This window comes from Delphinapterus leucas, chromosome 5 (genome assembly GCF_059928025.1).
Source record: "Delphinapterus leucas isolate spDelLeu-1000000601 "Yukka" chromosome 5, BTC_Dleu_Yukka2, whole genome shotgun sequence".
Lineage (NCBI taxonomy): Eukaryota > Metazoa > Chordata > Mammalia > Artiodactyla > Monodontidae > Delphinapterus > Delphinapterus leucas.
The window spans coordinates 1,944,898-1,972,774 of record NC_143133.1 but is presented as its reverse complement, the minus strand read 5'-3'; the positions used below and the strand labels follow the sequence as shown (position 1 = coordinate 1,972,774).

Genomic DNA, 27,877 nt, shown 5'->3' with positions numbered 1-27,877 from the left:
GCCTTTGACCTTCCCTCTGCAGCGGAGGAAGTGTGAGCTGTCTTCGCTTATACTTGTCTGATTCTACCAGCCTGCGGGTGTCTCCCCGGGCTCAGCCCAAGCTTGGTATGGGTTACAAAAATGGGAAAAAACGCCACGCTGCTCTCAGGGGATCTGGCGAGGAAGGCAGCTCTGGGTAGGGGCCAGCAGAGGGGTCTGTGGGAGGGAACCTTTGAAAGATCACAGGTGTGCTTGGGCATCATTGCCGAGGACACTCAGACTTTGAAAAAGAAAATAGCCGTGGAGCCACGGAAAAACCCTCGGAGTTGGTCTGGGGAGCTGGGGGGGAAGGAAAGGGATGGAGAAACGAGGACGGGAAAGGGCCAGCTCCCTCCTGCCTTCCGCCCTAAGAATAGTTCTTGCGACCTTAGAGAGGGGATGCGGGGCTCAGCTCGTGGAAGGTCGCCGTTTTCCTGGTGCTCGGCGTGGCCAGCCGGCCTGCAGCCCGGGGATTCGGACCCACGCTCGGGACTAACACTTGGGGTCGTCTTTGGCCCCTTCTTTCCCTTCCAACAGTAACTACATCGCAGGCCGTTTGACCCCTCTCCTCGCCCGGGCCCGAGTCTCCGAAAGCTCCCTGACTCGAGGCGATGGGGCGGGTGGGACACGCCAGTCACCCGCGGGCGGAGAGGCCGCGGGCCCCGGGCGGGATAGGACTGGGGCGGGGCCACGTTCCCGGCGGCGGGCAGGGCCTGGCATCTCGGCGGGGGCGGGGCTTGGCCTTTCGGCGGGGGGGCGGGGCCTGGCCTTCCGGCGGGGCGGGCGGGCCCGGGATCTCCGCGGGGGGCGGGGCGCGCCGGGAAAAGTTCCGGGAAGGTGGGCCTCCCGCCCAGACCCGGCGCGGAAGTTGCCGGTGGTCAGTGCCCTGTCGGCCAGGCCCGCAGCCATGTCGTCTGGGAACCCGGGGTCCGGCGGGCGGGAGGGCGCCCCGCGCGCTGCTGCCGCGCTCTGCGGCCTGTACCACGAGGCGGGGCAGAGCCTGAGGCGCCTGCAGGACCAGCTGGCCGCCCGGGACGTCCTCATAGCGCGCCTCCGCGCCCGTCTGGCCGCGCTCGAGGGGGACACGGCGCCGTCGCTCGTGGACGCGCTGCTGGAGCAGGTGGCGCGCTTCCGGGAGCAGCTGCGGCAGCGGGACGGCGGCGCCGCGGAGGCCGCGCTGCGCCAGGTGCGGGGCGGAGAGGGCGCAGGCGGCGGAGAGGCCGCACGGGGGCCGCGCGAGGCACGCTTCCTCGGCGCGCAGGCCGCGTGCCCGCCGTGTCCCCGGAGTGTGTGTGCCCGTCGGGCGTGAGGGCTGTGTGGTCTGGTTGGGTCTGAGCGGTTTGTGTCTGGGGGGTTCTGGGCGGGTGCGCGCCGCGTTAGGCGTAAGTGTGTCGTGTCGGGTTCTGAGGGTGTGTGTCTGGGTTGTGTTCCGAGGGGTCTGCTCCCGCGTTGGGTCTGAGGGCTGTCTGCCTGTTTGAATTCTGAGGGGGTTGTGCGCTTGTGTTGGGTGTGAGGAGTGTGTGCCTGTTGGGTTTTGAGGGGTCTGACCCTTGTTGCGTTTGAAGGGGTGTGTATTGCTGCCTCGGGTTCTGAGAGGTGTGTGTGCCAGTGTTCAGTCCGAGGGTTGTGTGTCCTTTCCGGTTATAAGGGAGGTGTGTCGAGTTGAATCTGAGGGGCGTGTGCGCGTGTTCGTGTGTGTGCGGTGTTACCATGTTGGGTCTGAGGGGTGTGTGTCCATATTGGTTATGAAGGGTGTGTTTGGTCCAACGTTGGGTCTGAGGGGTGGGTGCGGCCATGTTGGGTTCTTAGTGTTGCGTGTGTCTGTGTTATTTCTGAGGTGTGTATTTGTGTGTTAGCTTCGGAGGGGTATGTGTGCCTGTGTAGGGTCTGCTGGTCGTGTGTCCACGAAGGTTCTGAGGAGCGTGTGTGCCCGTGTTGGGTTCTAGGCTGTGCTTTGCACCTGTCTTGGGTTCTAAGGGGTCTGTGCACTTGTGTTAGTTACGGGCTGTGTGTCATGTGGGTTCTGAGGGGTGTGTGTTTGGGTTATGTAGAGGGGTCTGCTCCCTCGTTGGCTTCTGAGGGTTGTGTCTGTCCGTGTTGGTTCTGAGTGTCGTGTGGGCTCGTCACGTTGGGTTCTGAGGGCTGTGTGTGCCTGTGTGGGTGTGAGGCTTGTTTTGTCATTGTCGGTTCTCAGGGGTGTACCTGTCGGTTTTGGTTCTGAAGGCTGTGTATTTCTGCGTTGGTTCTGAGGAGTGTGTGTTTCTGCGTTGGGCGCTGGAGGGTGTGTATGCCCATTCCTGTTCCAGGGGGTTGTGCACCTGGGTCTAAGGGTTGTTGTGTCCGCGTTGGTTCTCGGGTGTGTGTCATTATCGGTTTCCGAGTGATCTGCTCCCATGTTAGGTCTGAGGGCTGTGTCTTGCCGTGTTCAGTTCTGAGAGGTTTGTGCCTGTATGGCTTCTCAAGGGTGTGTGTCTGTGTTGATTCCGGATGTGTTTATCCCTGTTGGGTCTGAGTTGTGTGTGTGCCCCTGTGTAGAGTCTGGGGCTGTGTCTGCGCCCATGGTGGGTTCTGAAGGGTGTGTTTCCCCAGTTGTGTTGAGGCGTGCGTGTATGTGTTGATTCTGAGGGTTATGTGCTCATTTTGGTTCTGAGGGCTGTGTGCCTGTGTTGTGTTTGAGGGTTATGTGTGTCCATGTTAATTCTAAGGGGTATGTGTTTGTGTTGGTTCTGAGGTATGTTTGTGTGTGTTGGAGTCTGAGGGGTGTGTTTGTTTGACTAGGGTCTGTGGGTTGTGTGTCTGTGTTGGTTCTGATGGGTGTGTGTTCATGGTGGGTCTGAGGGATATGTGTGCTTGTTGGCATTGAGGATTGTGTTTCCTAGTTGGGTTCTGAGTGGTGTGTGCCCACTTTTGGTATAAAGGGTATTTATTTGTTCGTATTGGTTCTGAGGCGTGTGTGCGCCTGTGTTGGATCTGAGGGGTGTGTGTCTCTGTGTTGGGTTGATGAGTGTGTGTCTATGTCGTGTCTGAGTGTGTGTTGCACATATTGGATCTCAAGTTTTTGCATCCGTGTTCGGTTGAGGAAGGTGTGCCATGTTGGTTCTGAGGAGTGGAGTCCTTGTTGGTTCTCAGGGGTGTGTGTGTTCATGTTGTGTCTGTGGGTTATGTGTCTGAGTGGTTCTCAGTGGTGTATCTGTGTTGGGTGTTGAGGAGTGTGTGTCTGTGTCTGTTCTGAAGGGCGTCTCTGCATGTGTTGGGTTCTGAGCAGTGTGTTCCCGTATGAGTCTGAGGAGCGTGTACCCCGCTGGTTTCTGAAGGGTGTGTGCCTCCATGTTGGGTTCTGAGTGGTGTGTGTGTGTGTGTGTGTGTGCACGCCTGTCTTGAGCTCTGAGGGTATGTGTGCCTGTTTGGACTCTGAGAGGTGTGTATGTGTGTTGGGTTCTGAAGGTTGCCTGTCTCTGATGGTTTTGAGGGTTGTGTGTGTGCTGGTGTTAAAACTGATGGTTGTGTACCAGGTGAGTTCAGAGGGGTCTGCTCCCATGTTGGGTAGGAGGGGAATGTGTGCCTGTCTTGGGTCTGAGGGTTGTGTGTCTGTGTTGGGTTGTGGCGTGTGTACCTGCGTGGTATATGAGGTGTGTGAGCACTTGAATTGGGTTCTGAGGGGTGTGTTCACGTGTGTTGGGTCTTCAGTTTGTGCCCATTTTGGGTTCTGAAGGATGTGTGTGCGTGATCACTTCTGAGGGGTCTGTTGCCGTGCTGGGTCTTGAAGAGTGTGAGTGCCTGCATTGGGCTCTCAGGGGTGTGCGCGTGTCCATGCTGGGTCTGAAAGGTGTGTGTACCTTTCTGAGGGGTGTGCGCCTGTGTTGGGTCTTAGGGATGAGTGTGCATGTTATTTGTATTTGGGGCGTGTGTGCACCTGGAAGGTTCTGTGTAAGTGTGTGTTCATGTTGAGTTCTGCATTGTGTGCGCAGACATTGGGCCTGGGTGTGTGTGCAGGACATGCGTATAGGCTCCTGGTGTGTGTGTCTGAGTTGGGTTCTTGGGTGTGTTTGTGTTGTGTTGGGTTCAGGGCCACATGAGCCATAGTTATGTTCTGGATCTCCTTTAGCCCCAGCTGTGAATGTATCTTTCAGTAGTAACACTCCTGCCCTGCTGGGAGTGGTGACAGAGCGGGAGCCTGCCAGAGTGTCTGATAATAGACTTAAATCCTTACTTTTCCTCCTTTGTATCCTTGTCAGCGATATTATGTCTATCTGTGTGAAATATTAAACACCCAGATCAGGAGCGAGAGTAACAGTATTTTTCTACAACAGTTTGGAAGTGCCCCAAACATTTTGGTGAACTCTGGTCTGTTATCCCATTCGGTGCATAGCTATTATCTGGGTTTTCCCAGGAAAGGAATTAGGCCTGCAAAAGACAATTTTCACTTCCAGGCTTGACCCTGCAGCCGGATTTTAGAGTGAAAAAGAGGCACGCCTTTTTTTCTTCTAATAAAAGTAATTTTGAATATCTGAAATATAGAGGAAAGAATAAAGAATAGAATAACCACCACAATCCCACCACAGAGAGATGACCACAGAGCATAATCTCTTGGCATGCCTCTTCCCTGTCTTTCATTTAACTATAGGGTATGTATCTACTTGGCGTGTTTGAGTTCAAGCTGTCTATACAGTTTTACTTAATATCATGTCAATATTTTCTTATCTGCATCATTTTAAATGCCTTTAGAAGCCAGATGTCTTCCTCGCTCCAGCTCTCTCCCTTTTCCTGGGCAAGATGGATTATTACTCATCAGGGCAGAAGGAAGTCACCTGGTCTGCACCACTGATCTTAGTGTCATGGACACCGGGAGCCATAGATGAGTGTAGATTGGGGACCAGAGCACATCCTACCCAGAACAGGACTCTGCTTGCAGTCTGGTGGCCATTGGTGCTCAGTTGACATGTGGCCCCAGAGCCTCTAACCAAAACCCAGACAGAGCCAGGTCTGTAATCCTAGTACTACTGGTCCTTTCAGCGTAGGTTTTTTTTTTTTCTGTCTGCGTTGGGTCTTCGTTGCTGCGTGCGGGCTTTTTCTGGTTGTGGCGAGCGGGGTCTACTCTTCGTTGCGGTGCGCGGGCTTCTCGTTGCAGTGGCCTCTCTTGTTGCAGAGCACGGGGTCTAGGAGTGTGGACCTCAGTAGTTGCAGCATGAGGGTTTAGTAGTTGCGGCATGCGGGCTCTAGAGCGTGCAGGCTTCAGTAGTTGTGGCTCATGGGCTCCAGAGCGCTGGCTCAGTAGTTGTGGCGCACGGGCTTAGTTGCTCCATGGCATTTGAGATCTTCCCGGCCTAGGACTCGAACCGGTGTCCCCTGCATTGGCAGGCAGATTCCTAACCACTGCACCACCAGGGAAGTCCCTCAATGTAAGTTATGCTTTAGGATTTTAAATTATTTCAGGAGTAATTTAATATCTGATATCTTATGCAATTAAATATTTGTTGCTTACCCCTACATCTTTCTGGGGTTGGTCAGAGAACCTGGGGAAGAATGGAGATGTTTATCACCTCCCAGAGGCCCTGGATTCACTGAAGTAGCTGTGCAGAGTGAAAACAATGAGAGGAATTGGTCAACGGGTTGGTCTCATCAGTGGCCATGTCCGCCAGCTGGTTAGGAGCAGGGACCCTGGATTGGTGAGGACCGAGGGCTCCCAAAGAGGATGCTGAGGCTCACAGGTGTGGATGGACTGCCAGGTGACCAGTGCATCTGTGGCCAAGGTGTAGCCAGTGTGTGATGGGACCAGATCAGTCTTGAGAATTCTGGTCTTTTTTGCCACCACAGTGGGACTCAAGACCTTGCCTTATTTGTAACATGAGGCCTGAATGGATGACTCTGCAAAGCTCTTCCAGTTAAGATTTTCTGGAATGATGGCACTGATTCGTTGTGCAGGCTGAAACTGCTCAACCCCATCTCACCACTGCCTTGGGGACTAGCCTCATGGACCCTGCTTGGTCCTGATATAGCAACTTGTGGCTTTTCTTTCCCTATGCTGCCATGCTCTCTGTAAGTGGAACAGCATACACTCTTTACAGTAGGTTATATTAGGTTTTGCGTGTGTGTGTGTGTGTGTGTGTGTGTATTGTGTGTTTATTGTGTGTTTGTTTTTACCATATATCATCGTACCTCTTTTGATCTTGTACAACTGAAACTCTATACCATTAAACATAATTCCCCACCTCCCTACTTTGTCCCCTACCGACCCCTCCCCTCCCCACCCCCCACTGGCAACCACCATTTTACTCTCTGTCTCTATGATTTTGACTACTGTAGATACCTCCTATAAGTAGAATCATGCAGTATTTGTCTTTTTGCGACTGGTTTATTTCACTTAGTGTGATGTCCTCAAGGTTCATCCATATTGTAACATGTGTCAGAATCTCCTTCCTTTTTAAGGTTGAATAATACTCCATTATAGGTATATACCACATTTTGCTTATCTACTCATCTGTTGATGGACACTTGGGTTGCTTCCATGTTTTAGCTCTTATGAATATCACTGCTGCTATGAGCATAGGTGTGCAAATATCTCTTCGAGATCCTGCTTTTAATTCTTTTGGGTGTATACCCAGAAGTGGAATTGCTGGATTATATAATAATTCTATTTTTAATTTTTTGAGGGACTTCCATTCTGTTTTTCCACAATGGCTGTACCACTTTACATTCCCACCGACAGTGCACAAGGGTTCAAATTTCTCCATATCCTCACCAATATTGTTATTTTCTGTGTTTTTGATAGAAGGCATCCTAATAGGTGCATGCTAATTTAGTACAAAATGATTGTAGTTTTGATCTGCAATTCCCTATAATGATTAGTGATGTTGAGCATCAATTCATGTGCTTACTGGCCATTTGTATATCTTCTCTGAAGAAATGTCAAGTCCTTTGCCCATTTTTGAATTGGGTTATTTTGTTGTTGAATTTTATGAGTACTCTACATTCTGGATACTAATTCTTATCAGATATATGATTTGTAAATATTTTATCTCATTCTGTAGGTTACCTTTTTACTTTTACTTGTCTTTTGATGTGCAAAATTTTCATTTTTATTTTCATTAAAAAACTTTCCAATTTGTCTGTTTTTTCTTTTGTTACCTGTGCCTTGGGTGCCATATCCAAGAAATCACTGCCAAATCCTGTGTTATGAAGCTTTTGCCCTGTGTTTCTTCTAGGAGTTTTGTAGTTTTAGGTCTTACATTTAAGTCTTGGATCCATTTTGAGGTAATTTTCATGTATGGTTTAGATAAGGGTCCAACTTCATTCTTTTGCATGTGGATATCCAGTTTTCCCAGCACCATTTTTAAAAAAGACTGTCCTTTCCCCACTGAATCGTCTTGGTACCCTTGTCAAAACCATTTGACTATCTATGCAAGGGTTTATTTCTGGGCTCTCTATTCTGTCTCTCTGGTCTGTATGTTTGTCTTTATGTCAGTGCCACAGTGTTTTGATTACTGTGGCTTTGTAGAAGTTTTGAAATTAGGAAATGTGAGTCTTTCAGCTTTGTTCTTTTTTTTGTTTTTTTTCCTTCTAAGATTGTTTTGGCTATTTGGGGTCCTTTGAGATTCCATATGAATTTTAGGATGAGTTCTTCTATTTCTGCAAAAAAAATGAGCTTTTGTTTTTTGGGGTTTTTTTTGGCTGCACTGCACAGCTTGTGGGATCTTAGTTCCCCAACCAGGAATTGAACCTGGGCCACGGCAGTGAAAACGCCAAGTCCTAACCACTGGACCACCAGAGAATTCCCTGGGATTTTGATAGGGATTGCATTGACTTTGTAGATCACTTTGAATAATATTGACATCTTAACAATATTAAGTTTTCCAATCTGTGAACATGGGATATGTTTCTATTTATTTATGTTTTCTTTAATTTCTTTTAGTAGTATTTCATAGTTTTCATTGTACGAGTCTTTCAGCTCCTTGATTAAATTAATTCCTAAGTATTTTATTCTTTTTGATGCTATTGTAAGTAGAATTGTTTTTGTGATTTCTTTTGCAGATTCTTCATTGTTACTGTATAGAAATACAACTGTTTTTCATGTGTTGATTTGTATTCTGCTCAATTGCTGAATTCATTTATTCTCTCCAGCAGGTTTGTGTGTATGTGTGTGTGTGTGTGTGATCTTAAGAGTTTTCTCCATGTGAGAGCATATCACCTGAAAACAGATACCGTTTTACTTCCTTTCTTATTTGGATGTGTTTTATTTCTTTTTCTTGCCTAATTGCTCTGGCTAGAACTTCCAGGGCTATGTTGAATAGAAGTGATGAAAGCCAATATCCTTTTCTTGTTCTTTTTTTCCCCCCAGCTGTGCCATGCAGGATCTTAGTTCCCTGACCAGGGATTGAACCCATGCCCCCTCCAGTGGAAGTCCTCCTTGTCTTGTTCTTGATCTTAGAGGAAAAGCTTTCAGTCTTTTACTATGGGGTATGATATTTGCTATGGGTTTTTCTTATGGCTTTTGTTATGTGGAGGTAGTTTACTTCTGTTCCTAGTTTGTTGTGTGTTTTTATTGTGAAAAAGTGTTGAATTTTGTCAAATGCCTTTCTGCATCGATTGATATGATCACGTGTTTTTCCCCCGTCATTCTGTTAATGTAGTGTATTACACTGAACAATCCCTCCCTTCCTTTTTTTTTTTGATGAAATACGTTTGTGAACTTAACCACAGCAGAGCAGTATATTACCTAAATCTATGTGGAACAAATCTGGTGAAAAATTTTCTGATTAGAAAAGTTTAATAATATCACTTTCATTTCATTCCAAGGGATTGATGCTGAGTCACAGAAAACAAACATCAAACACAAAATTGTGCTTCATGTCCCTCAGAAGGCCTCATCCTCATATCATTATTGTTTACTAGATATTTATCAACAATTATCTAATTGTCTTCAGATACTATAAGTGAGACTCCAATGATAAAGTTAGGAATGTCAAGAACATGATCAATTTGCAACATATAGAAAGTAGAACCAAAGTACAGATGGAAATAATTCAAGGCCTATCATACATAATGAAACTGATGCTCAAGAATTGCCTAGTCACTTTGCTGAAATTGGTCTCTGAACCTTCTATACAGCTGCCCAGAAGGTAAATATGCTGCACCTCTTATTCTTTTAAAAAGCCAAGGATAGCCTTAGTCACGTATCTAGTATTACCTTTTCACTGTCTTTAAGAAGAAACCATGATGAAGCTTGCTAAAATTTTCTTGTGAGAAGTTCACAGGGATGTGTAGAACTACTTTGGGCAACAAAACTGGCTCTTTATTAGGCACCAATGAAAAGCAAATATTACACTGAATGTTGAGAAGCTGTGCACTGAAATCTGGTTCTGCCACTTTCTTAGCCATGTTAATTTGGGCAGTCATTTAGTATTCTAGTTTTGTCATCAGTAAAACTGAAGTAATAATACATAGCTCATAGGGCTATTCATTCATTCATTCAGCCAGTAGTTATTTGTTGAATGCCTGTTGTATGCCAGATGTTTTGGTAGGCCCTGGAAATGCAGAAAGGATCGAGAAAGGCGGATTCCTGTCTTTAGGAAGCTTACATCTTAGTTGAGAAAACAGACATTGGAGAAATAATCCATTGCCTTTGTGGAAAATACGACGTAGGACAGATGTATGGGATGTTGTGAGGAACACATGATTTAACAGGTATATATGTATATATATAATAATCTCATGCACATAATGGGGACTCAGAAGATGTGAATGTCACCTACCATAGCCACTCAGGTGTTTATTTACTGAGCTTGCATTTACTGGGCGTGCTCTGTATGTAAGGGGAATATGTATAAGCAGGCATCATGGGTTATATTTTTCCATTTCTCCCAGTAAGTATAGTACATTCATTTCACAACGACGTGTACACTGTCAGGGTCGCACCAGTAGCAGTGTTGTCAGTTCAGTGTAATTAGAGTGAAGAGTGCGTAGAGAATAACACAGGAAGCGGCTGTAAAATTAGATTGGGGGCAAATTATGATGGCCTTTACTACCTTATAAAGTTGTTAATTGCACATTCTGTTAACCACTAGGCTAGGGGAATGCAAAGATGATCAATATCCAGTTCTTGCCCTCAAATTGTGGAATCATACATGGACATACATGATCACTGCTTGAAGCAGGTTGTAAAAGTGCTGGTGGGATGTGTAGTGGGGAAATACTGAACATAGTGTAAGTATGGAACTAAGCCAACTTCAGTCTCCAAATCAGAACACCGGTATCATAGTGTCAACTGCTATTTTTTTCCTTTAGCTATAATTGACATATAACATTATATTAGTTTTAAGTGTACAGCACAATGATTCAATATTTGTATATATTGTGAAATGACTACCGCAATAAGTCTAGTTAACATCCATTGATCATGTTTTGTATGTTTAACCACCCTTGCAGTCTGTGAAAAAAAATCCCACTTGTTCATGGTGTATAATCTTTTTAATATGCCATTGAATTTGCCCGCTAGTATTTCATTGAGAATTTTTGCATCAACATTCATAAGGGATATTGGTCTGTAGTTTTGTTGTAGTGTCTTTGTCTGGCTTTGGTATCAGGGTAATGCTGGCCTCATAGAATGAGTTAGGAAGTGTTCCTTCCTCTTCATTTTTTTTGGAACAGCTTAGGAAGAATTGGTATTAATTCTTCTTTAAATGTTTGATAGAATTCACCGGTGAAGCCATCAGTTCCAGGACTTGTTGTTGTTGGGAGATTTTTAATTACTGATTCAGTTTCCTTACTAGTTAGAGGTCTTTTCAGTTTTTATATTTCTCTGTGAGCTGGGCTTGGTAGGTGTTACGTTTCTATGAATTTGTTTCATCCAGGTTATCCAATTTGCTGGTGTACAGTTGTTCATAGTACTCATTTTATAATCATTTTTATTTTTGTAGAATTGTCAGTAATGTCTCTACTTGCATTTCTTTTTCTTTTTTTTTTTTTTGGGCCATGCCACGTGGCTTGTGGGATCTTAGTTCCCTGACCAGGAATTGAACCCGGGCCCTGGGCAGTGAAAGCGTGGAGTCCTAACCGCTGGACCGCCAGGGAATTCCCTCTACTTGCATTTCTGATTTTAGTAATTTGAATCTTCTGTATTGCTTTTTGTAGTCTGTCTAGCTAAAGGTTTATCCATTTTGCTGATCTTTTTGACGAACCAACTTTTGGTTTCATCAATTTCTCTAATAGTTTTTCTGTTCTCTATTTCATTTGTCTCTGCTCAAATCTTTATTCTTCCTTCCTTTTGCTAGCTTTGAGTTTAGTTTTTTCTTCTTTTTCTAGTTCCTTAAGTTGTAAAGTTAGGTTGTTGATTGGAGATTTTTCTTGTTTTTAAATGTAAGTTTTATATATATATATATATATATATATATATATATATATTTATTTATTTATTTATTTATTTGCGGTACGCGGGCCTCTCACTGCTGTGGCCTCTCCCGCTGTGGAGCACAGGCTCCGGACGCGCAGGCCCAGCGGCCATGGCTCACAGGCCCAGCCGCTCCGCGGCACGTGGGATCCTCCCGGACTGGGACACAAACTCGCGTCCCCCGCATCAGCAGGTGGACTCTCAACCCCTGCGCCACCAGGGAAGCCCGTAAGTTTTATATCTTTAGATTTCCCCCTTAACACTGCTTTCACTGGATCCTGCAAGTTTTGGTATGCTGTGTTTTCACTTTGAGTATTTGCCTTTAAGTATTTTCTAATTTCCTTGTGATTTCTTCTTCGATCCATTGGTTTAAGAGTGTGTTTTCTAATTTCCACAGTTTTGTGAATCTTCATTTTACTTCTGTTGTTGATTTCTGACTTCATTCTGTTGTGGTTGGGGAGGAGATACTTTGTATGATGTCAGTCTTTTAAAATCTGTTGAGACTTAATATGTAACCTAACACATGGTCTGTCCTGGAAAATGTCCCATGTGCATTTGAGAAGAATGTGTATGTTGTTGGGTAGAGTGTTCTGTAGATGTCTGTTAGATCTAATTGATTTATTGTGTTAAGTTCTCTATTTCCTTACGTATATTCTGTTTGGTTGTTCTATCATTGAGAGTAGGGTTTTGAGGTCTCCAGCTGTTATTGTAGGATTGTCTATTTCTCCCTTCAGTTCTGTCAGTTTTTGCTTCATATATTTTGCCTGTCTGTTATTAGGTACATCAGTGTATATAATGGTTATATTTTCTTGCTGTATTAAAACTTTTATTAATGTGTAACATCCTTTTTTGTCTCTTGTAGCCTTTTTTGAAAAAAAGTCTATTTTGTCTGACATTAGTATAGCTACTCCTGTTCGCTTTTAGTTACTAATTGCATGGAATGTAAATATTTTTCCATCCTTCTGCTTTCTTCTTTATTTTTAAAATTTTTAAAATTTTATTTTTGGCTGCGTTGGGTCTTCATTGCTGCACGTGGGCTTTTCTCTAGTTGTGGTGAGCAGGGGCTACTCTTTGTTGCAGTGCATGGCCTTCTCATTGTGGTGGCTTCTCTTGTTGTGGAGCACGGGCTCTAGGCGCACGGGCTTCAGTAGTTGTGGCTCACAGTCTCTAGAGCGCAGGCTCAGTAGTTGTGGTGCATGGGCTTAGTTGCTCCGCGGCATGTGGGATCTTCCTGGACCAGGGATCAAACCCACGTCCCCTGCATTGGCAGGAGGATTCTTAACCACTGTGCCACCAGGGAAGTCCTCATCCTTTTACTTTCAATCTATATATGTCTTTGGATCTAAAGTGAGTCTCTTGTATATAGCATGTAGTTGGATCATATGCTTTTATCCATACTGCCAATCTCTGTCTTTTAATTGGAGATTTTAATCCACTTACATTTAAAGTAATTACTGATATGGATGAAATACTTGTTATTTTGCTGTTTGTTTTCTGTATAGCTTTTTTTGTTTCTCATTTTCTGCATTACTATGTCTTATGTTTTTTTTTTGTTTTTTTTTTGTGGTACGCGGGCCTCTCACTGTTGTGGCCTCTCCCGTTGCGGAGCACAGGCTCCGGAGCGCAGGCCCAGCGGCCATGGCTCACGGGCCCAGCTGCTCCGCGGCATGTGGGATCTTCCCAGACCGGGGCACGAACCCATGTCCCCTGCATCGGCAGGCGGACTCTCAACCACTGTGCCACCAGGGAAGCCCCACTATGTCTTAGGTTTGATTTTTTAAATTGTGAAATATTTAAATTCCTTTCTCATTTTTTTGTGGGTATATTCTGTAACTATTTTCTTTGTGTTTACCATGCGAATTACGTTTAACATCCGAAAGTTGTAACACTCTAATTTGAATTTATACCAGCTTAATTTCAATAACATACAAAACCCCTGCTCCCTTATAGCTAAACCCCACCCCTTTTGGTTGTTGATGTCACAGAATTAAATCTTCATACATTGTGTGCCCTCAAACATAAGTTAATCTTTTATATGCATTAGTCTCCTAAATTATGTAGGAAATAACGTGTGGAGTTACAAATCAAAATTACAGTAATACTAACTTGTAGACTAAAAATTTTTTAAATATATATATATATATTTATATTAGTCTCTTAAATCATGTGGAAAACAAAAAAGAAGAGTTAAAAACTGTTGTTACAATCATACTAGCTTTTATAATTGCCCAAGTCTTGACCTTTATTGACATCTTTATTTCTTCATATAGCTTTGAGTTACTGTGCTTTGAGTTAGTGTCATTTCATTTCACTCTACAGGGCTCCCTTGAGCATTTTTTGCAGGGTAGGTCTAGTGGTAACAAACTCCCTCAGCTTTGGTTTATGTGGGAATGTCTTAATTTCTCCCTTGCTTTTGAAAGACAGTTTTGCTGGATATAGGATTCTTTCTTTCTTTCTGTCTTTCTTTTTGGCCGTGTTGGGTCTTTGTTTCTGTGCAATGGCTTTCTCTAGTTGTGGCAAGCAGAGGCCACTCTTCATTGCGATGCGCAGGCCTCTCACTGTCGTGGCCTCTCTTGTTGCGGAGCACAGGCTCCAGACGTGCAGGCTCAGTAGTTGTGGCTCACGGGCCCAGTTGCTCTGTGGCATGTGGGATCTTCCCGGACCAGGGCTCGAACCCGTATCCCCAGCATTGGCAGGCAGATTCTCAACCACTGCGCCACCAGCGAAGCCCTGGATATAGGATTCTTGGTTGACAGTATTTTTTCTTTTTTAAAGTATTTATTTATTTATTTTATTTGGCTGCATCAGGTCTTAGTTGGAGCACGTGGGATCTTTGTTGCAGTGTATGGGCTTCTCTAGTTGTGATGTGCAGGTTTCTCTAGTTGCGACATGCGGGTTTCTCTAGTTGCAGCACGTGGGCTTCTCCCTAGTTGTGGTGCACGGGCTCCAGAGTGCGTGGGCTCAGTAGTTGTGGCACGTGGGCTCTCCAGTTGTGGCACACGGGCTCTAGAGTACATGGGCTCAGTAGTTGCTGCGTGTGGGCTTAGTTGCCCCACGGCATGTGGGATCTTAGTCCCCTGACCAGGTATCGAACCTGCGTCCCCTGCATTGGAAGGCAGATTCTTAACCACTGGACCACTAGGGAAGTCCCCAGCTGTTTTTTTTCTTTTAGCACTTGAATATATAGGCCCACTGCCTCTGGCTTCCAAAGTGTCTGATGAGAAATCTGCTAATCGTATTAAGGATCTCTTCTATGTGACATGTTGCTTCTCTCTTCTTTCAAGATTCCTCTTTTTATCTTTTGCTTTCTAAAGTTTGATTATAATGTGTCTTGGTCTTTTTGACTTCATCGTACTTAGAGTTTATTGAGCTTCTTGGATGTTTAGATTCATGTCTTTCATCACATTTGGGAAGTTTTCAACCATTATTTCTTATTTATTTATATGTATTTATTTCTGTGTTGTGTCTTCATTGCAGTGCACAGGCTTCTCATTGCTGTGGCTTCTTGTTGTGGAGCACAGGCTCTAAGTGCATGGGCTCAGTAGTTGTGGCTCACAGGCTCTAGAGTGCAGGCTCAGTAGTTGTGGCGCATAGGCTTAGTTGCTCTGTGGCATGTGGGATCTTCCCGGACCAGGGCTTGAACCCGTGTCCCCTGCATTGGCAGACGGATTCTTAACCACTGCGCCACCAGGGAAGCCCCAGCCATTATTTCTTCAAGTATTCTTTCTACCCCTCTCTCTCTCGCTTCTCCTTCTGGGACTCCCACAATGTGTATGTTGGTCTGCTTAATGGTGTCCCACAGGACCCTTAGGCTCTGTTTACTTTCCTTGAATCTTGATAATTTTCATTGTCCTGTTTTCAAGTTTGCTGATTCTTCTACTGATCAAATCTACCTTTGAGTACCTCCAGTGAATTTTAAAATTTCAGTTAATGTACTTTTTAGCTCCACAATTTTTTTGGTTTCTTTTTAGGTTTTCTATTTCTTTATTTGTATTTCCATTTTATTCCTACATTGCTTTCTTGACTTTCTCCATATCTTCTTTTAGTTTTCTGAGCATCTTTAACACGGTTGTTTTAGAGTCCTTGTCTAGAAGATCCACCATCAGGTCTTTTTCAGGGACAGCTTCTGTTGATTTTTTTCCTTTGAATGGGCCATATTTTCCTGTGTCTTTGAGTGCCTTGTGCTTTTTTTGTTGTTGTTTGTTTAAAACTGGACATTTGGGTGATTCCCTGGTGGCGCAGTGGTTGAGAACCTGCCTGCTAATACAGGGGACATGGGTTCGAGCCCTGGTCTGGGAGGATCCCACATGCCGCGGAGCAACTAGGCCCGAGAGCCACAACTACTGAGCCTGCGCGTCTGGAGCCTGTGCTCCGCAACAAGAGAGGCCGCGATAGTGAGAGGCCCACGCACCGCGATGAAGAGTGGCCCCCGCTTGCCACAACTAGAGAAAGCCCTCGCACAGAAACAAAGACCCAACACAGCAAAAATAAATAAATTAATTAATAAACTCCTACCCCCAACATCTAAAATAAATAAAACTGGACGTTTGGATCTAGTAATGTGGTATCTCTGGAAATCAGATTACTCTCCTTGCCTAGGATTTGCTGTTTTTGTTTTTCTTTGTTGTAGATTGTCTCTGTACCAAGGATCAGCCTGAGGCATCAATTAAGGTTTTTCTCAGACTGTAACTGGGAATGTGTGGTCACTTTCAAGTTTTCCCCTTTTATGTAGTTGCTTTTGAATATCATAATCTTTAATGTCTGGCTCCCTGAAGCAGAAAAAGAAAAATTAAAAGGGGAAGGAAAGGGCACTGGCCCTTTAAATCCAGTAGCACTTCAGCTGGAGTGGGAGGGTCCTATAGCAATGGGGGAGGTGCAACAATGGCCGCCTGCCTGTTTGGCCATACCTCTGTGATCAGAAGCAGGACGCAGAGGTGAGAGCAGATACCCAGTATTTGGAGGACAGGGTCTTTTTTGCCCACCTTGGCTCCTGCAAGCTGTGTGTAGGCTGTTCCAGAAACAGGTGTATGGCCTCCAGTGGCATGGCTAGGGGTGGGATGGGTAGCTGCTACTGTAGGAAGAGCTGAAATTGACTGAAATTAACCTCAATTTACTGTCCAAGTGCTCATATGGAAGTTGCAAGTCTTTAGGACTTGAGATCCAAAACAGTCACACTAGACAGATTTCTGCCAGTGCACTGTTTTTCAGGTGAGGAGAAGATTCTCGGTGCTCCCTCCTCTGCCATATTCCCAGAACCTTCCAGGCCGTGCTCCTTTTTGTCCTACCTGTTTGCCTGCTCCCGCCTGCACTCTTCCAGTGGGGAGGAGGTGTGCTGCGTCCTCATCAGTGCCTCCCCCGCTACACCTTCAGTGCACGGCACTTGTGGAGAAGGCCCAGTGAATTGACTTTTCTTAAATTCCCTGCTTGCCCCTGTTATCTCACTCCCCCTTCAGCTGCTGGTTTCAAGGTAACCATGGGCTTGGGCTGCAGTCTGCACATGGCCAGCCACTGAGAGCTGCCCGGGAAGTAGAGAGGAGAGGACTGTGCTGGGCTGGAGAGTGTCTCCCCCAGATTCCTTTCCACCTGGAACCTGTGATTATGACCTTATTTGGAAGTAGGGTCTTTGCAGGGGTAATAAATTTAAATGAAGTCATACTGGCCTGGGGTGGACCCTAATCCAGTGACTGGTGTCCTTATAAGACAGCCATGTGAAGTTGGGGGCAGAGATCGGAGTGAGGCATCTACAAGCCCAGGGTTACCAGCAACCAGCAGAAGCTGGAAGAGACGAGGAAGCATTCTTCCCTAGAGTCCCGGAAGGCACGTGGCCTGCTGACACCTGGATTTTGGACCTCTAACCTGTGAGAGGATACATTTCTGTTGTTTTAAGTTACCTAGGTTGTGGACTTTGTTACGGCAGCCCAAGCAGACTAATAAAGGGACGAAGTCCAAGAGGCTATGCCTCCTTTTTTTTTTTTTTTTTTTGCGGTACGCGGGCCTCTCACTGTTGTGGCCTCTCGCGTTGCGGCGCACAGGCTCCGGACGCGCAGGCTCAGCGGCCATGGCTCACGGGCCCAGCTGCTCCGCGGCACGTGGGATCCTCCCAGACTGGGGCACGAACCCGTGTCCCCTGCATCGGCAGGCAGACTCTGAACCACTGCGCCACCAGGGAAGCCCTACGCCTCTTATTTTTAAGGTTGAGCCACAAGACTATTAATAGAATTCCTCACACTTTTGTGTCCTGAGAGTGGAGCCATGGGGTTTAGGTCCCAGTGACAGGGTCTCCCAGGGGTCCTTGGCCACTTGCTGACTTCTGTGCATCACGTCTGTGTGTGTAATGCCGGGATTCTAGGACAGGCCTTGCTTTTTGACAACAGTGGTCTATGTTCTGTGTCCTAAGAACTGTTACTGATTGGACAAGGGCACTTAGCCAGATGAGCCATTACGTGTCTCTCCAATTTCAGAGCAAGCAGCGAGTGCCCCAAACCTGGGGGCTCCAGGGTCCTGGGGCCTCTCTCACTGCGGTGGGGAGGGCAGGTCAGGCAGCCCTTTTCGGGGCTGGGCTGCCCTACAGTGCAGGGCGCCGCCTCCCGGTGGTCTTACCTTGGTTTCTCTAGCTCTCCAGTTTCTCAGCGGTGAGGGAAAAAGCCAGCCCCAAGTATGGTATATGTTGCCACCCAGCAAGTCTCCGTGAGAGCCAGATCATTTCTAAACTGGTGTTTGAAACAAGATTTTTAAGACAGACAATAAGGGCCTGTGAGTCCTTCCGATTCAACTCATCTCACCACCAGAGTCAGCTGTGTGTTTGTGTTTTTCAGTCTCTGTGTTGTAAACAGGTTGAGAACAGGGCCCAGGTCCTGGCCATTGTACCCCCCAGTCTTCTTCTCAGACATTTACTGGGGATCCTCATGGGGCTGGGCTGGACCCAGGGCTGGGGTGTGGCGACGAGAGAGTGTGTCCTTGGGAAGCTCCATGAGCCCCCAAAGCCCAGGGACCTTCTGCCCCATTGTTTCTCTTCCTGTCTCCGTTTGACCCGCAAGGAAAGATGCTCGGAAATGAGGTGTTGCTTGAAGTCCCCCAGCCTCAGAGGGTGCGAGGGAGCTGTGGTAGGTGGAGGTGTCGAGGCTTGGGTGCCACTGCCTCCTTACCTGGGCACTCCAGCAGCCACCTGGATCCCGTGAGCCTCAGTTTGCCCATCTGTGGAATGGGAGACGTGATAGCAGCTGTCTCGTAGGATGTGTGGAGACTGAATGGTTGGTGCATTTGCTGCTGCTGCCGTCAGTGCGGTTATCGTAGGGACTTAGAAGTCTGTGAAATGTATGATTCCATGGGAGACCAGCCTTCACTGGTATTACAGACTTTCTGTGTTTGTATTGTACGTATTTGTATATATATTAATACCTCTTTTATGTGCATAACATGTATTTACTCTGAATACACTTCAGTATCAGACAAAGAGAAGGATAGAGACGTTTCTCTGTTGCGCTGCTGAAATCACAGCTTTTTTTTTTTTTTTTTTTTTTTGCGGTACGCGGGCCTCTCACTGTTGCGGCCTCTCCCGTTGTGGAGCACAGGCTCCGGACGCGCAGGCTCAGCGGCCATGGCTCACGGGCCCAGCCGCTCCGCGGCATGTGGGATCTTCCCGGACCGGAGCACGAACCCGTGTCCCCTGCATCGGCAGGCGGACTCTCAACCACTGCGCCACCAGGGAAGCCCTGAAATCACAGCTTTTGGTTTGAATAACTCTAAAATGTAGTGAAAGTCCACTCTCAGGGCAGGTCTCTCTTTACCATCCGTGTCTACTCCAGGTACACTTCTGAGCCACTGTGGAGGGCGACTAGGTCCAGCTCGGGGGAGTGTGGCATGTCTATCCCACCAGTAGTGACAAGGCCACCCCAGAGCTGTGATGCTGGCAGGGGAAGACGAGTCCAGGCGACGGGTGGGCCGCGGCGGGCCTGGCATCTGTGACACTGGAGGGAGGGGCTCCTGCTGCGTTTTCCACGGTAAGGACGTGGGACAGGGGCCTTGACCAGCTGGCACTGCCTTCAGAAGCGGCCAGTTTTTAAAGAGAACAAATAAATCCAAGGCCAGGAAACAATCAGCAGTGAGAGCCTGAGCTTTCGTTGGGGTTTGGCGTTCTTTTTCCTGTTTATGGTATTTTATGCTAAGAAGGCTGTAGTTGGTTCTCAGCTCTGTAAATGCCCCATCGCACTGTGTGGACGTGGCTTCACCCAGACCAAGTGACTTTGCACCAGCCGGCAGCCCCAGCTATGTGGACAGGCTCAGAAGGCCACGTGTGGTGGCCCCCAGCTCACCCTTCCCAGTCCTGCAGGTGCGGCCTGGTGCTGAAGGGTCGTCTGCTGGGAGGAGGTATGGATGCCGACCGGCCAGCTTGCAGAGAGAGGCCTCTTCTCCTCCTTTGGTTCAGGGGTGAGGTCGTCGGGGCCAAAAGGTGGAAAAATGAAAGTAATGACCTTCCAAGAGTGGGTCTCACCTGGCTTGACTGGTACCCCTGAGATTGTGACATCTGTGAGTCGAGGGCAGGGAGGTGTGATGGCGTGATGGAGTGCCAGCGCCACACGCCTTGGGGCGGAAGTCCCAGTTGACGGGCTCATTCCCAGTGATGTGTCACACCCGTCATCACCAGTCCTGCTACTTCTTCTGCACTTGGTGGTGGACATTTCCCACTTGCCGGGGCCTGACCTCCTCATCTCCCCCGCCGCCCTCACGGTCTGCCTCGCCATCTGCCAGGCCTCTGCTCTTTCCTGTTTTGAGTCCCTGTTGTGAAGTGCAGATCTAGAACAGCCTCTTCCTCTAGGCCTTTGCTAAGAGAGCCAAACCGGTCATTCTAACTGCAGTTTTTCTTCTTTTCTCTCTTTCTGTTCATTTCTAGAGCGAAGTCCAAGGAAAATGGGAAGGAGAGGAATCTTAAACATTCCCTGAGGGAATTCCCTGGGGGGCGTCCAGTGGTTAGGACTCGGCGCTTTCACTGCCAAGTGCCTGGGTTCGATCCCTGGTCGGGGAACTAAGATCCCGCAAGCCACGCAGTGCGGCCAAAAAAAAAAAAAAAAATTTCCTGAGAGAGGGAGAGGTTTCCAGAATGTTTTCTGGGTCACCTGGCTGGAGTGATTCGGTCACATGCTGGGCTTATCCATGGATTGGTTATCACAGGTGCACGGGGTGTCTGGGTGCAGGAGCGCGGGGAGCAGCCCTTGCCTCGTGGATGTGCGCGGGCCCAGGGAGCCAGGCTGGGACCCGGAGACTGGCTGTGTTCCTGAGGTCCACCACTTATTGTTTTATTAATTTATTTTGTTGAGGTATAGTTAATTTACAGTGTTGCATGAATTTCCACTATACAGCAAAGTGATTCAGTGACACGCACACACATACATATACACATTCTTTCGTGTATTCGCTTTCATTACGGTTTGTCACAGGATACTGACTATAGTTCCCTGTGCTCTACAGTAGGACCTGGTTGTTTACCCATTCTCTATATACTAATGTGCACCTGCTAATCCCAAACTCCCAATCCATCCCTCCCCCTTGGCCACCACGAGTCTGCTCTCTACGTCTGTGGGTCTGTTTCTGTTTCGTAGATAAGTTCACTTGTGCCATATTTTAGATTCCACATATAAAGTGGTATGATATGGTATTTGTCTTTCTCTTCCTGACTTTATTTATTATGATAATCTCTAGGTCCACCCCACCAATTACTTCTTAACCCCAGTCTTAACCCAGCCATCTGACCTCTGGGCATTTATCCCGTGGCTGTATTTGCATAAGGGCACAAGGAAGCAGCCACATGTCTGCCAGCTGGAGGTGTGTGTTCAGTAAATCTGGAATCTGTCGTGAAGCTCCAGGCTGTGGTTGAAAAGAACAAGGCAGGTTCTGTGCTGCTGTGGAATAAGGTATATTGCTGAGGAGGAGAAAAGCGTGTTGTAGCATCCGTTTGTGTAAAAGTACATGTGTTATAGATGCTTATAAACACTCTGGAAAGGTCCGTGCCCAAATAGTGAGTAGTTGCCTCTGGCGAGTGAAGCTGGGGGCAGAGGAGCTGCTGGGAGAAAGGAATTGAAGTTTTCATTTGCTTTCCTTCTGTATGTTTGAATTTTTTATAACCATGCACATGTTTTCATTTTAAAGCAGGTTAAGAGAGTAGTAATTCAGGGTTCCGTTAGTAATGTTGGCCCTGTATTCCATTCCACTGTGCTAAGAAGGTTCTCGGTTCCTGGGGTCCATCCCTCCTCGTGGGCACGCAGGAGGTGAGCTTGAGCGCCTCCCTGAGTGGAGCCCAGATCCTTCTCCTGCCACTTCCTCACGTGGAGCTCAGGCTCAACCTTGACTTTTCTGAAGCTGTTTTTTCATTTGTAGGATGGACTGGTTCATCCTGCTTCACCTCCCTTATGTACTGTTTATGCTGGTGATTACTTTGAAAATGGGAAAGCACAAAACTAAGGCTGGGTTTGAAGTAAATTGTAATTTTAAGGACTTTTTAAAAAAAATTAATTGGGGTTGGGTATCTTAGTTTCCTAGAACTGCTGTAACAAAGTACCATAAACTGGGTGGTTTACAACAACAGATGCTTCATCTTTCAGTGTTCTAGAGGCCAGAAGCCCCAAATCAGGGTGTTGCTGGCAGAGATGTGCTCCCTCCGAGGCTCTGGGGGAGGGGCCTTCTTTTTGTCTTTCGGCTTCCGGTGGCTGTCGGCATCCCTGGTTTTCATTGGCTTGCGGACACATCACTCCAGTCTCTGCCTCTGTCGACGTGCGGCCGTCTTCTGTATCTGTGTCCGTGTTTCCTCCTTCTTATGAGGACACCGGTCATTGGATTAGGGTCTATTCTAATCCAGTATGACTTCATTTTAGCTCAGTGCATCTTCACAGACCCTATTTCTAAGTAAAGTCACGTTCCCAAGTACCGGGGGTTAGGGCGTGGGCATATCTTTGGGGGCTACCCACTGCAGTGGAGTTTCCACCCTTCCCATCAAGAAGTACTCGGAATTGCCGCACTTAGTAACTTGGTGATGTAAAATCTAACATTACGAGTTTGCTCATGAAAATAGAATTTTAGATGAGGTTTCAGTTAGAACTTTATGGGCTGAAAACTCCAAAGTTAATTATTCGTTCAGAAGCCAACCTCCAAGTGAGCGCGTTGATCACCTACTGACGGGTGTCCGTGCTGGACTTTCTTCTGCTCTAGGAATGTTTGTTCCTGATATTGCTTCTTACAGTCAAATCAGCTGTGCTTCTGAATCTGCCCCTTAGGAAATCGAAAGACTTCCCGAGCAACTAGAAGAAAAAGAGAGGGAGACACAGCCGCTGATGAGCCAGCCGGAGCGGGAGCGGAAGGCAGTGGCCCTGCGGAGGAGAGGCGCGGCCCCGACGGGGCGGGCCCTGGCCGCCAGCGACGTCCTGTGCCGCTCCCTGGCCGACGAGACGCATCGGCTGCGCAGGACCCTGGCCGCCACCGCCCACATGTGCCAGCATCTGGCCCAGTGTCTGGATGCACGCCAGCGCGCAAAGGGGGACGTGGGGGAGAGGAGCCCCGAGGTAGGCTGTGGTGTCAGCACGCCACGGTGCGGACCGAGGTGCAGCAGGATCCCTCAGCCGTCACGGAGGTCGGGGGGCGCCCAGGGCCCCCCCTGCTCTCCATAGTGAGGGTTGCAGCAAAGCCCGCCCATCCAGGGATTTCTTCTAGCACGGTGGGAGGTGCAGAACATGACAGGGAAGCAGGTGGCCTGCGTCACCAGCTGCCACCCCCAGACCTGCAGGTGACCCTGGTCCTCGTGGGGAGATGGCACTGTGGTCTCGTCAGCCTTCGCCGAGGACGAAGCAGGCAGAGCAGGGGCGGGAGGGGTGTCCTGAGCAGGTGCTGGCACACGTGCAGGCGGGCGAGGGGCAGCGCCTCCAAAGGCCGCAGGTGGTGAGGAATCAGCCGGGCGGGCCGGGGCGGGGGAGGGCTCCACGTGTCTCAGCAGGGCTGTCCTCGCCGGGGCCCTCCTGCAGTGAAGGGAGGACACGGAGCCCTTCTGTGTACCTGGCGCTGTGACCCCTGGCCAGGCCGAAGGCAGGGTGGGGCCAGCAGGGAGGGAGCCGGGCGGGGGCCGGGGTCAGGGGCAGGCGGCCTACAGGACTGCGTGGAGCTGGGCTGTGGCTGTGTGTGCGGTCTGGTCGGGGAGGGGACAGTGTGGTTTCAGCATCAGGAATTCCCTACCTGGGAGGTCAGGGGGCTCCTGGCTGGGGGTGTTGGGAGCACGGGGCGAGGCCGCCTTCCCTGCCTGTCTGATCCCACGCAGTGCACACCCTGCCCCGCCCAGCCCAGATTACTCTTTTCCAGGCAGTTCTCTGATCCTCAGAGGCTGCAACCAGGATGACTCAGAAACGTGGGGGGAGGTGGGGACAGGCCCTCCAGCCCCTTAGCAGCAGCTCCACTGGGAAGCCCGCTGGGGAGAACCTTGGTCTGAGAACCGGTCTGAGAACTGCCCGTCTCCGCGGGTGGATTCCACGAAAAGGGAACCTCAGAAAGCACACAGGCACGTTTCAGGTACCACAGTGCTCTCTGGGGGCAGGCTGTGTTCTCGTCTGATTTTGAGTCACTGTGTCATTTCCCTCTGGGGACTTGAACACAGCCGCACGTCGTGTTTGGCCTGGGCAGGGGTGGGGCCGGAGCTCTTAACAGGCTCTACATCTGCGTCACTTCTCAGCCCTGGACTCGGCTGAGTCACCGGGGTTTCCGGTGCCCGCTGGGTTAGGACATGTAGTTCCTTTGTCATTCGAGGGGAATTCTCAAAAGTACGGCACCAGCATACAGCCCACTGTACGTACTGTTAAATGCACTGAATTCCTAGGATTCAGATGGACTTTTCGGCTAGCTCTGCCCACCGCCATTAGGGCTGGTTTGGCACGTGGGTTTCCAGGCATGAGTCCCGAGACCCCGAGTGAGGCACGGGTGGACTACCGTGTACAGAACCACTGAGGTCAACCCTGCTTGCGTGACGTGACACGACAGTGTGGTGGGCCCAGAGGGAGGGAGCCGGGTCCCTGGCCGGGCCTGCTCCTGGCGGCCCTGTGGCCCTGGGCTGGAAGGTTCTCTGGCGGACGGTGAGATTAAGCTTCCTGCCCTCCCGACTCCCGTGATGATGGAAAGTCTCAGGCATGAGAAGATTGAGCGAGGCTTGGCCCCAGCGTGGGGTGGGCTTGGGCGGGGCGAGGACCACCCCTCCCCCACCTTCGGGAAGGGGCCCGTCCCACCTGCCGCAGTGCGGGCTGCAGTGACCGTCTGCACCCTCGGTCTCCAGGTGTGGCTTCCTACCCTCTTGCCGCACACGACAGTCACGTTCGGTGACACGGTGTCTGCTCTCCGTTCCTTTCTTACGCAGCCAGCGTGTGCAGATGGGGACGGCTCTGTCCACGCGGTTGTTGAGAAGTTACGGGAGGAGAATCGACTGTTGAAGCAGAAGGTGACTCACGTGAGTGTCTGTTAGATGTCCCTCGGGAAGAACTTTCCCCTCACGGCCCGCAGATGAGGGTCCTCTCCTCGGCTGTGCCCAGGGGTTGCCCCTGCCCTCAGGCCACTTCGGCTGATACGCGCAGTCCCTATAGGCCCGACATATTTGCCTAAAAGGACGTGTAGAACACGCTTGTCGTTCTCCGGCCCCCAAGTTAATTCACATGTGGATAAATGAGGTACAAGAATTACTATCAAGTATAGCTTTTACGGTGGGAAATTGTAGCAAGTCTGCTTCTGTCTACGGTGGTTGTTTGTGGCCATTGTTGCCCACGTCCTAGTGTCCCCTCTGCACAGAGCAAACTGAGACTTCTTTTTTTTTTGGCCTTCATTCCTTTTATTTTTTTTAAATTAATTAATTAACGTATTTAGTTTTGGCTGCGTTGGGTCTTCGTTGCTGTGCGCGGGCTTCTCATTGCTGTGGCTTCTCTTGTTGCAGAGCACGGGCTCTACGCGCGCGGGCTTCAGTAGTTGTGGCTCGTGGGCTCTAGAGCGCAGGCTCAGTAGTTGTGGCTCATGGGCTTAGTTGCTCCGCGGCACGTGGGATCTTCCCGGACCAGGGCTCGAACCCGTGTCCCCTGCGTTGGCAGGCAGATCCTTAACCACTGTGCCACCAGGGAGGTCCCCTGAGGCAACTTTCATTTAAGGGGAGACTCACTCTGCTCCTTGTTGCTAGTGAATAGCTTCACAGTTCAGGTTGGCTTGAGAGCAGGTTCTCGGCCGCTGCCACCGTGAGCGTTCCGGCCTCCTTAGGTGGAAGACCTCAATGCCAAGTGGCAGCGCTACGACGCCAGCAGGGACGAGTACGTGAGGGGACTCCACGCACAGCTGAGAGGGCTGCAGGCCCCCCTCGAGCCCGAGAGGCCCTCCCCGCCCGACCTGATGAGGAAGGAGATCTCCCGGCTCAACACACAGCTGGAGGAGAAAATCAACGACTGTGCAGAAGCGAGGCGGGAGCTGGAGGCCGCGAGGAGGGCCCGGGATGCCGCGCTGGAGCGGGTGCAGATGTTGGAGCAGCAGGTGCCCCCCACCCCGGGGCCGGGTGCTGGGGGGCGCTGGGGGCCTTTCTCTGTGCAGAAACGGCGCTGCCGTCTGACGGTTGAGTGTCTCCTCACAGATCCTCGCGTACAAGGACGACTTCACGTTGGAGAGGGTTGACCGGGAGCGGGCTCAGAGTAGGATCCAGGAGTTGGAGGAACGGGTGGCCTTGCTGCAGCGCCAGGTACCCTGCAAACAGGTAGAACGGAGGCCCATCTCCTCCAGTCCAGGCTGGGCATTTTCTTCGTGTTTCTTTCATCGGTTTCAAGCTCTTTCTGCGTCTGCCGAGACCCTGATTCTGTGCTCCGGGCAGAGCCACGGTGCCCGGTGCCTGGGGCCTGGTGGCAGAAAACCTCCCTGTCGTACCGTGTGTGTCTGTAGAGGACGTTGGCGTGGTGGCGTGTGACCTCAGGGGTGGCTGTCGGGCCTGTCCTGCACCCAGAGGGCGCGTCCTGGGCCTCGGGCTCCCTACTGGGAGCTTCGTGCACGTGTGTCCCCTCCTCGCTGTGCGGCAGGGACCCTGGTCGCCCTGTCACACACACGCAGCCCCTGAGGCTCCAGGCGTCTGCTGGCGCCCCCCAGCTCACAGCCCCCGTGCACGGAGATGGGCCGTGCAGGCGGGCGGGCCGTGCAGGCGGGCAGGCCCCGCAGCTCACTCTGGGCTCCGTGCCGCCCTGCCACAGGGGGTGCTTCTTGGGAGGCCGGGCCTGGGTGGGAACTGACGGTTTCTCACTGCAGGACCCGGGCGCCCACACACCTCTTCCCTGCTCCTCCCTGGTTCCGCCCAGAGCACCCGATACACATCCTCCTGAGGGGCTAGCGCCCTGGTGGGGCGGGGATGCCGAGCTTACCCCGGAACCACCCTTCGTGGTTGGTGGGAGCCATCCTCAGTGCCCCATCCTGCGTGGCTGTGGACCCCACTGGTGGACAGAAGGGTGGCCCGGCCTGCTGAGGCCCGGGGCCTGTGCACCGAGTGGCCTCTGAGCCCCTTTCAAGCTGCGGCCTGTGGCCGTCGAGCTTTGGGAGCACTTGGGAGCACTGCTCGGCCCCTGGGCGACACCCCGGGGCGGGTGGTGGTGAAGCTGTGGGCCAGGAGCCAGGGTCCCGCCGCGTGGGCTGCGGCTCCCACACGAGGCGTGATGAGCACTGGGGGTCACGGCGCTTCGGGGCTGACGTCGGGGGCAAGCATGTCGGCCGTGCCACGGGCACCCCTGCTGCCTCTAGAGACACCCCCCCCCCCCCGCCCACCCAGGAGGGACGCAGTTTGCCAGGCTCCCTCTCTGCACGGCGGCGTGTGGGGTGAGTCTGTTGGGGCCGCGGCGGGGGTCGGGGTTGGGGGTAGTGCCGCCCCCCCCGCCCCCCCCCAGCTCGGGCCTGTTCCTCTGTGAGCACAGGCAGGAGGCTGTTCATGGGGCACGTCCTCATTTGGGCCCCAGCACCAGGCAGAGCGAAGGTGCACGTCCCACTGTGCAGCAGGTGTATCTCTAGTTGCTGGAGCCTGAGGCCAGCCTCGTAAGCTGACCCTTTGCCTTTTTTCCAGGATCCTCGAGAGCCAGGTTCTTGCCGGATTCACACTGGGGGCAAAACTCCCGGGTACTTGGAGACTGACGCTTCGGAGCTCGTGGCACCCGGTGGCTGGAGGCCTGGGACGGGATCCCAGCGGCCAGAGCTCCCTGCAGAGGGCGGGAGCCCTGGAGCGGCCCAGAGAGGCCAGGGGGACCTTCAGTGCCCTCACTGCCTGCAGTGCTTCAGCGACGAACAGGGGGAGGAGCTCTTCCGGCACGTGGCCGGCTGCTGCCAGTGAGCCTGCTGGCCGGCGGCCCGGCGGCGCTCCCAGCACGCAGCAGCGAGACGCGGGGCCGCCAGGACAGGCCGGGGGCGCTTCCGGTGGGGCTGGAGGGAGAGGTGGGGTTGGGAGCATTCGTGCCCAGG

At 50.2% G+C, this 27,877-nt stretch overlaps 1 protein-coding gene across 5 annotated transcripts; it reads left to right on the top strand.

Annotated features, from left to right (window-relative positions):
- Positions 1 to 27,868, top strand: TNIP2 (TNFAIP3 interacting protein 2). Of its 5 annotated transcripts, none has more exons than XM_089911410.1 (6): positions 1 to 105; positions 22,666 to 22,950; positions 24,780 to 24,869; positions 25,661 to 25,927; positions 26,025 to 26,144; positions 27,486 to 27,868. In XM_089911410.1, exons 2-6 carry the CDS (start codon positions 22,723 to 22,725, stop codon positions 27,747 to 27,749), a joined length of 969 nt encoding a protein of 322 aa, XP_089767536.1. In that variant the 5' UTR covers positions 1 to 105; positions 22,666 to 22,722; the 3' UTR covers positions 27,750 to 27,868. The 5 variants fall into 5 exon arrangements, 4 of the variants coding, with proteins under 4 accessions (XP_089767536.1, XP_022410516.2, XP_022410515.2 ...); XR_016393180.1 differs by lacking the exon at positions 1 to 105 and adding an exon at positions 830 to 1,204 and having other exon boundaries at positions 26,025 to 27,244; positions 27,486 to 27,569; XM_022554808.3 differs by lacking the exon at positions 1 to 105 and adding an exon at positions 833 to 1,204 and having other exon boundaries at positions 26,025 to 26,129.
- The last annotated feature ends 9 nt before the right edge of the window (positions 27,869 to 27,877 follow it).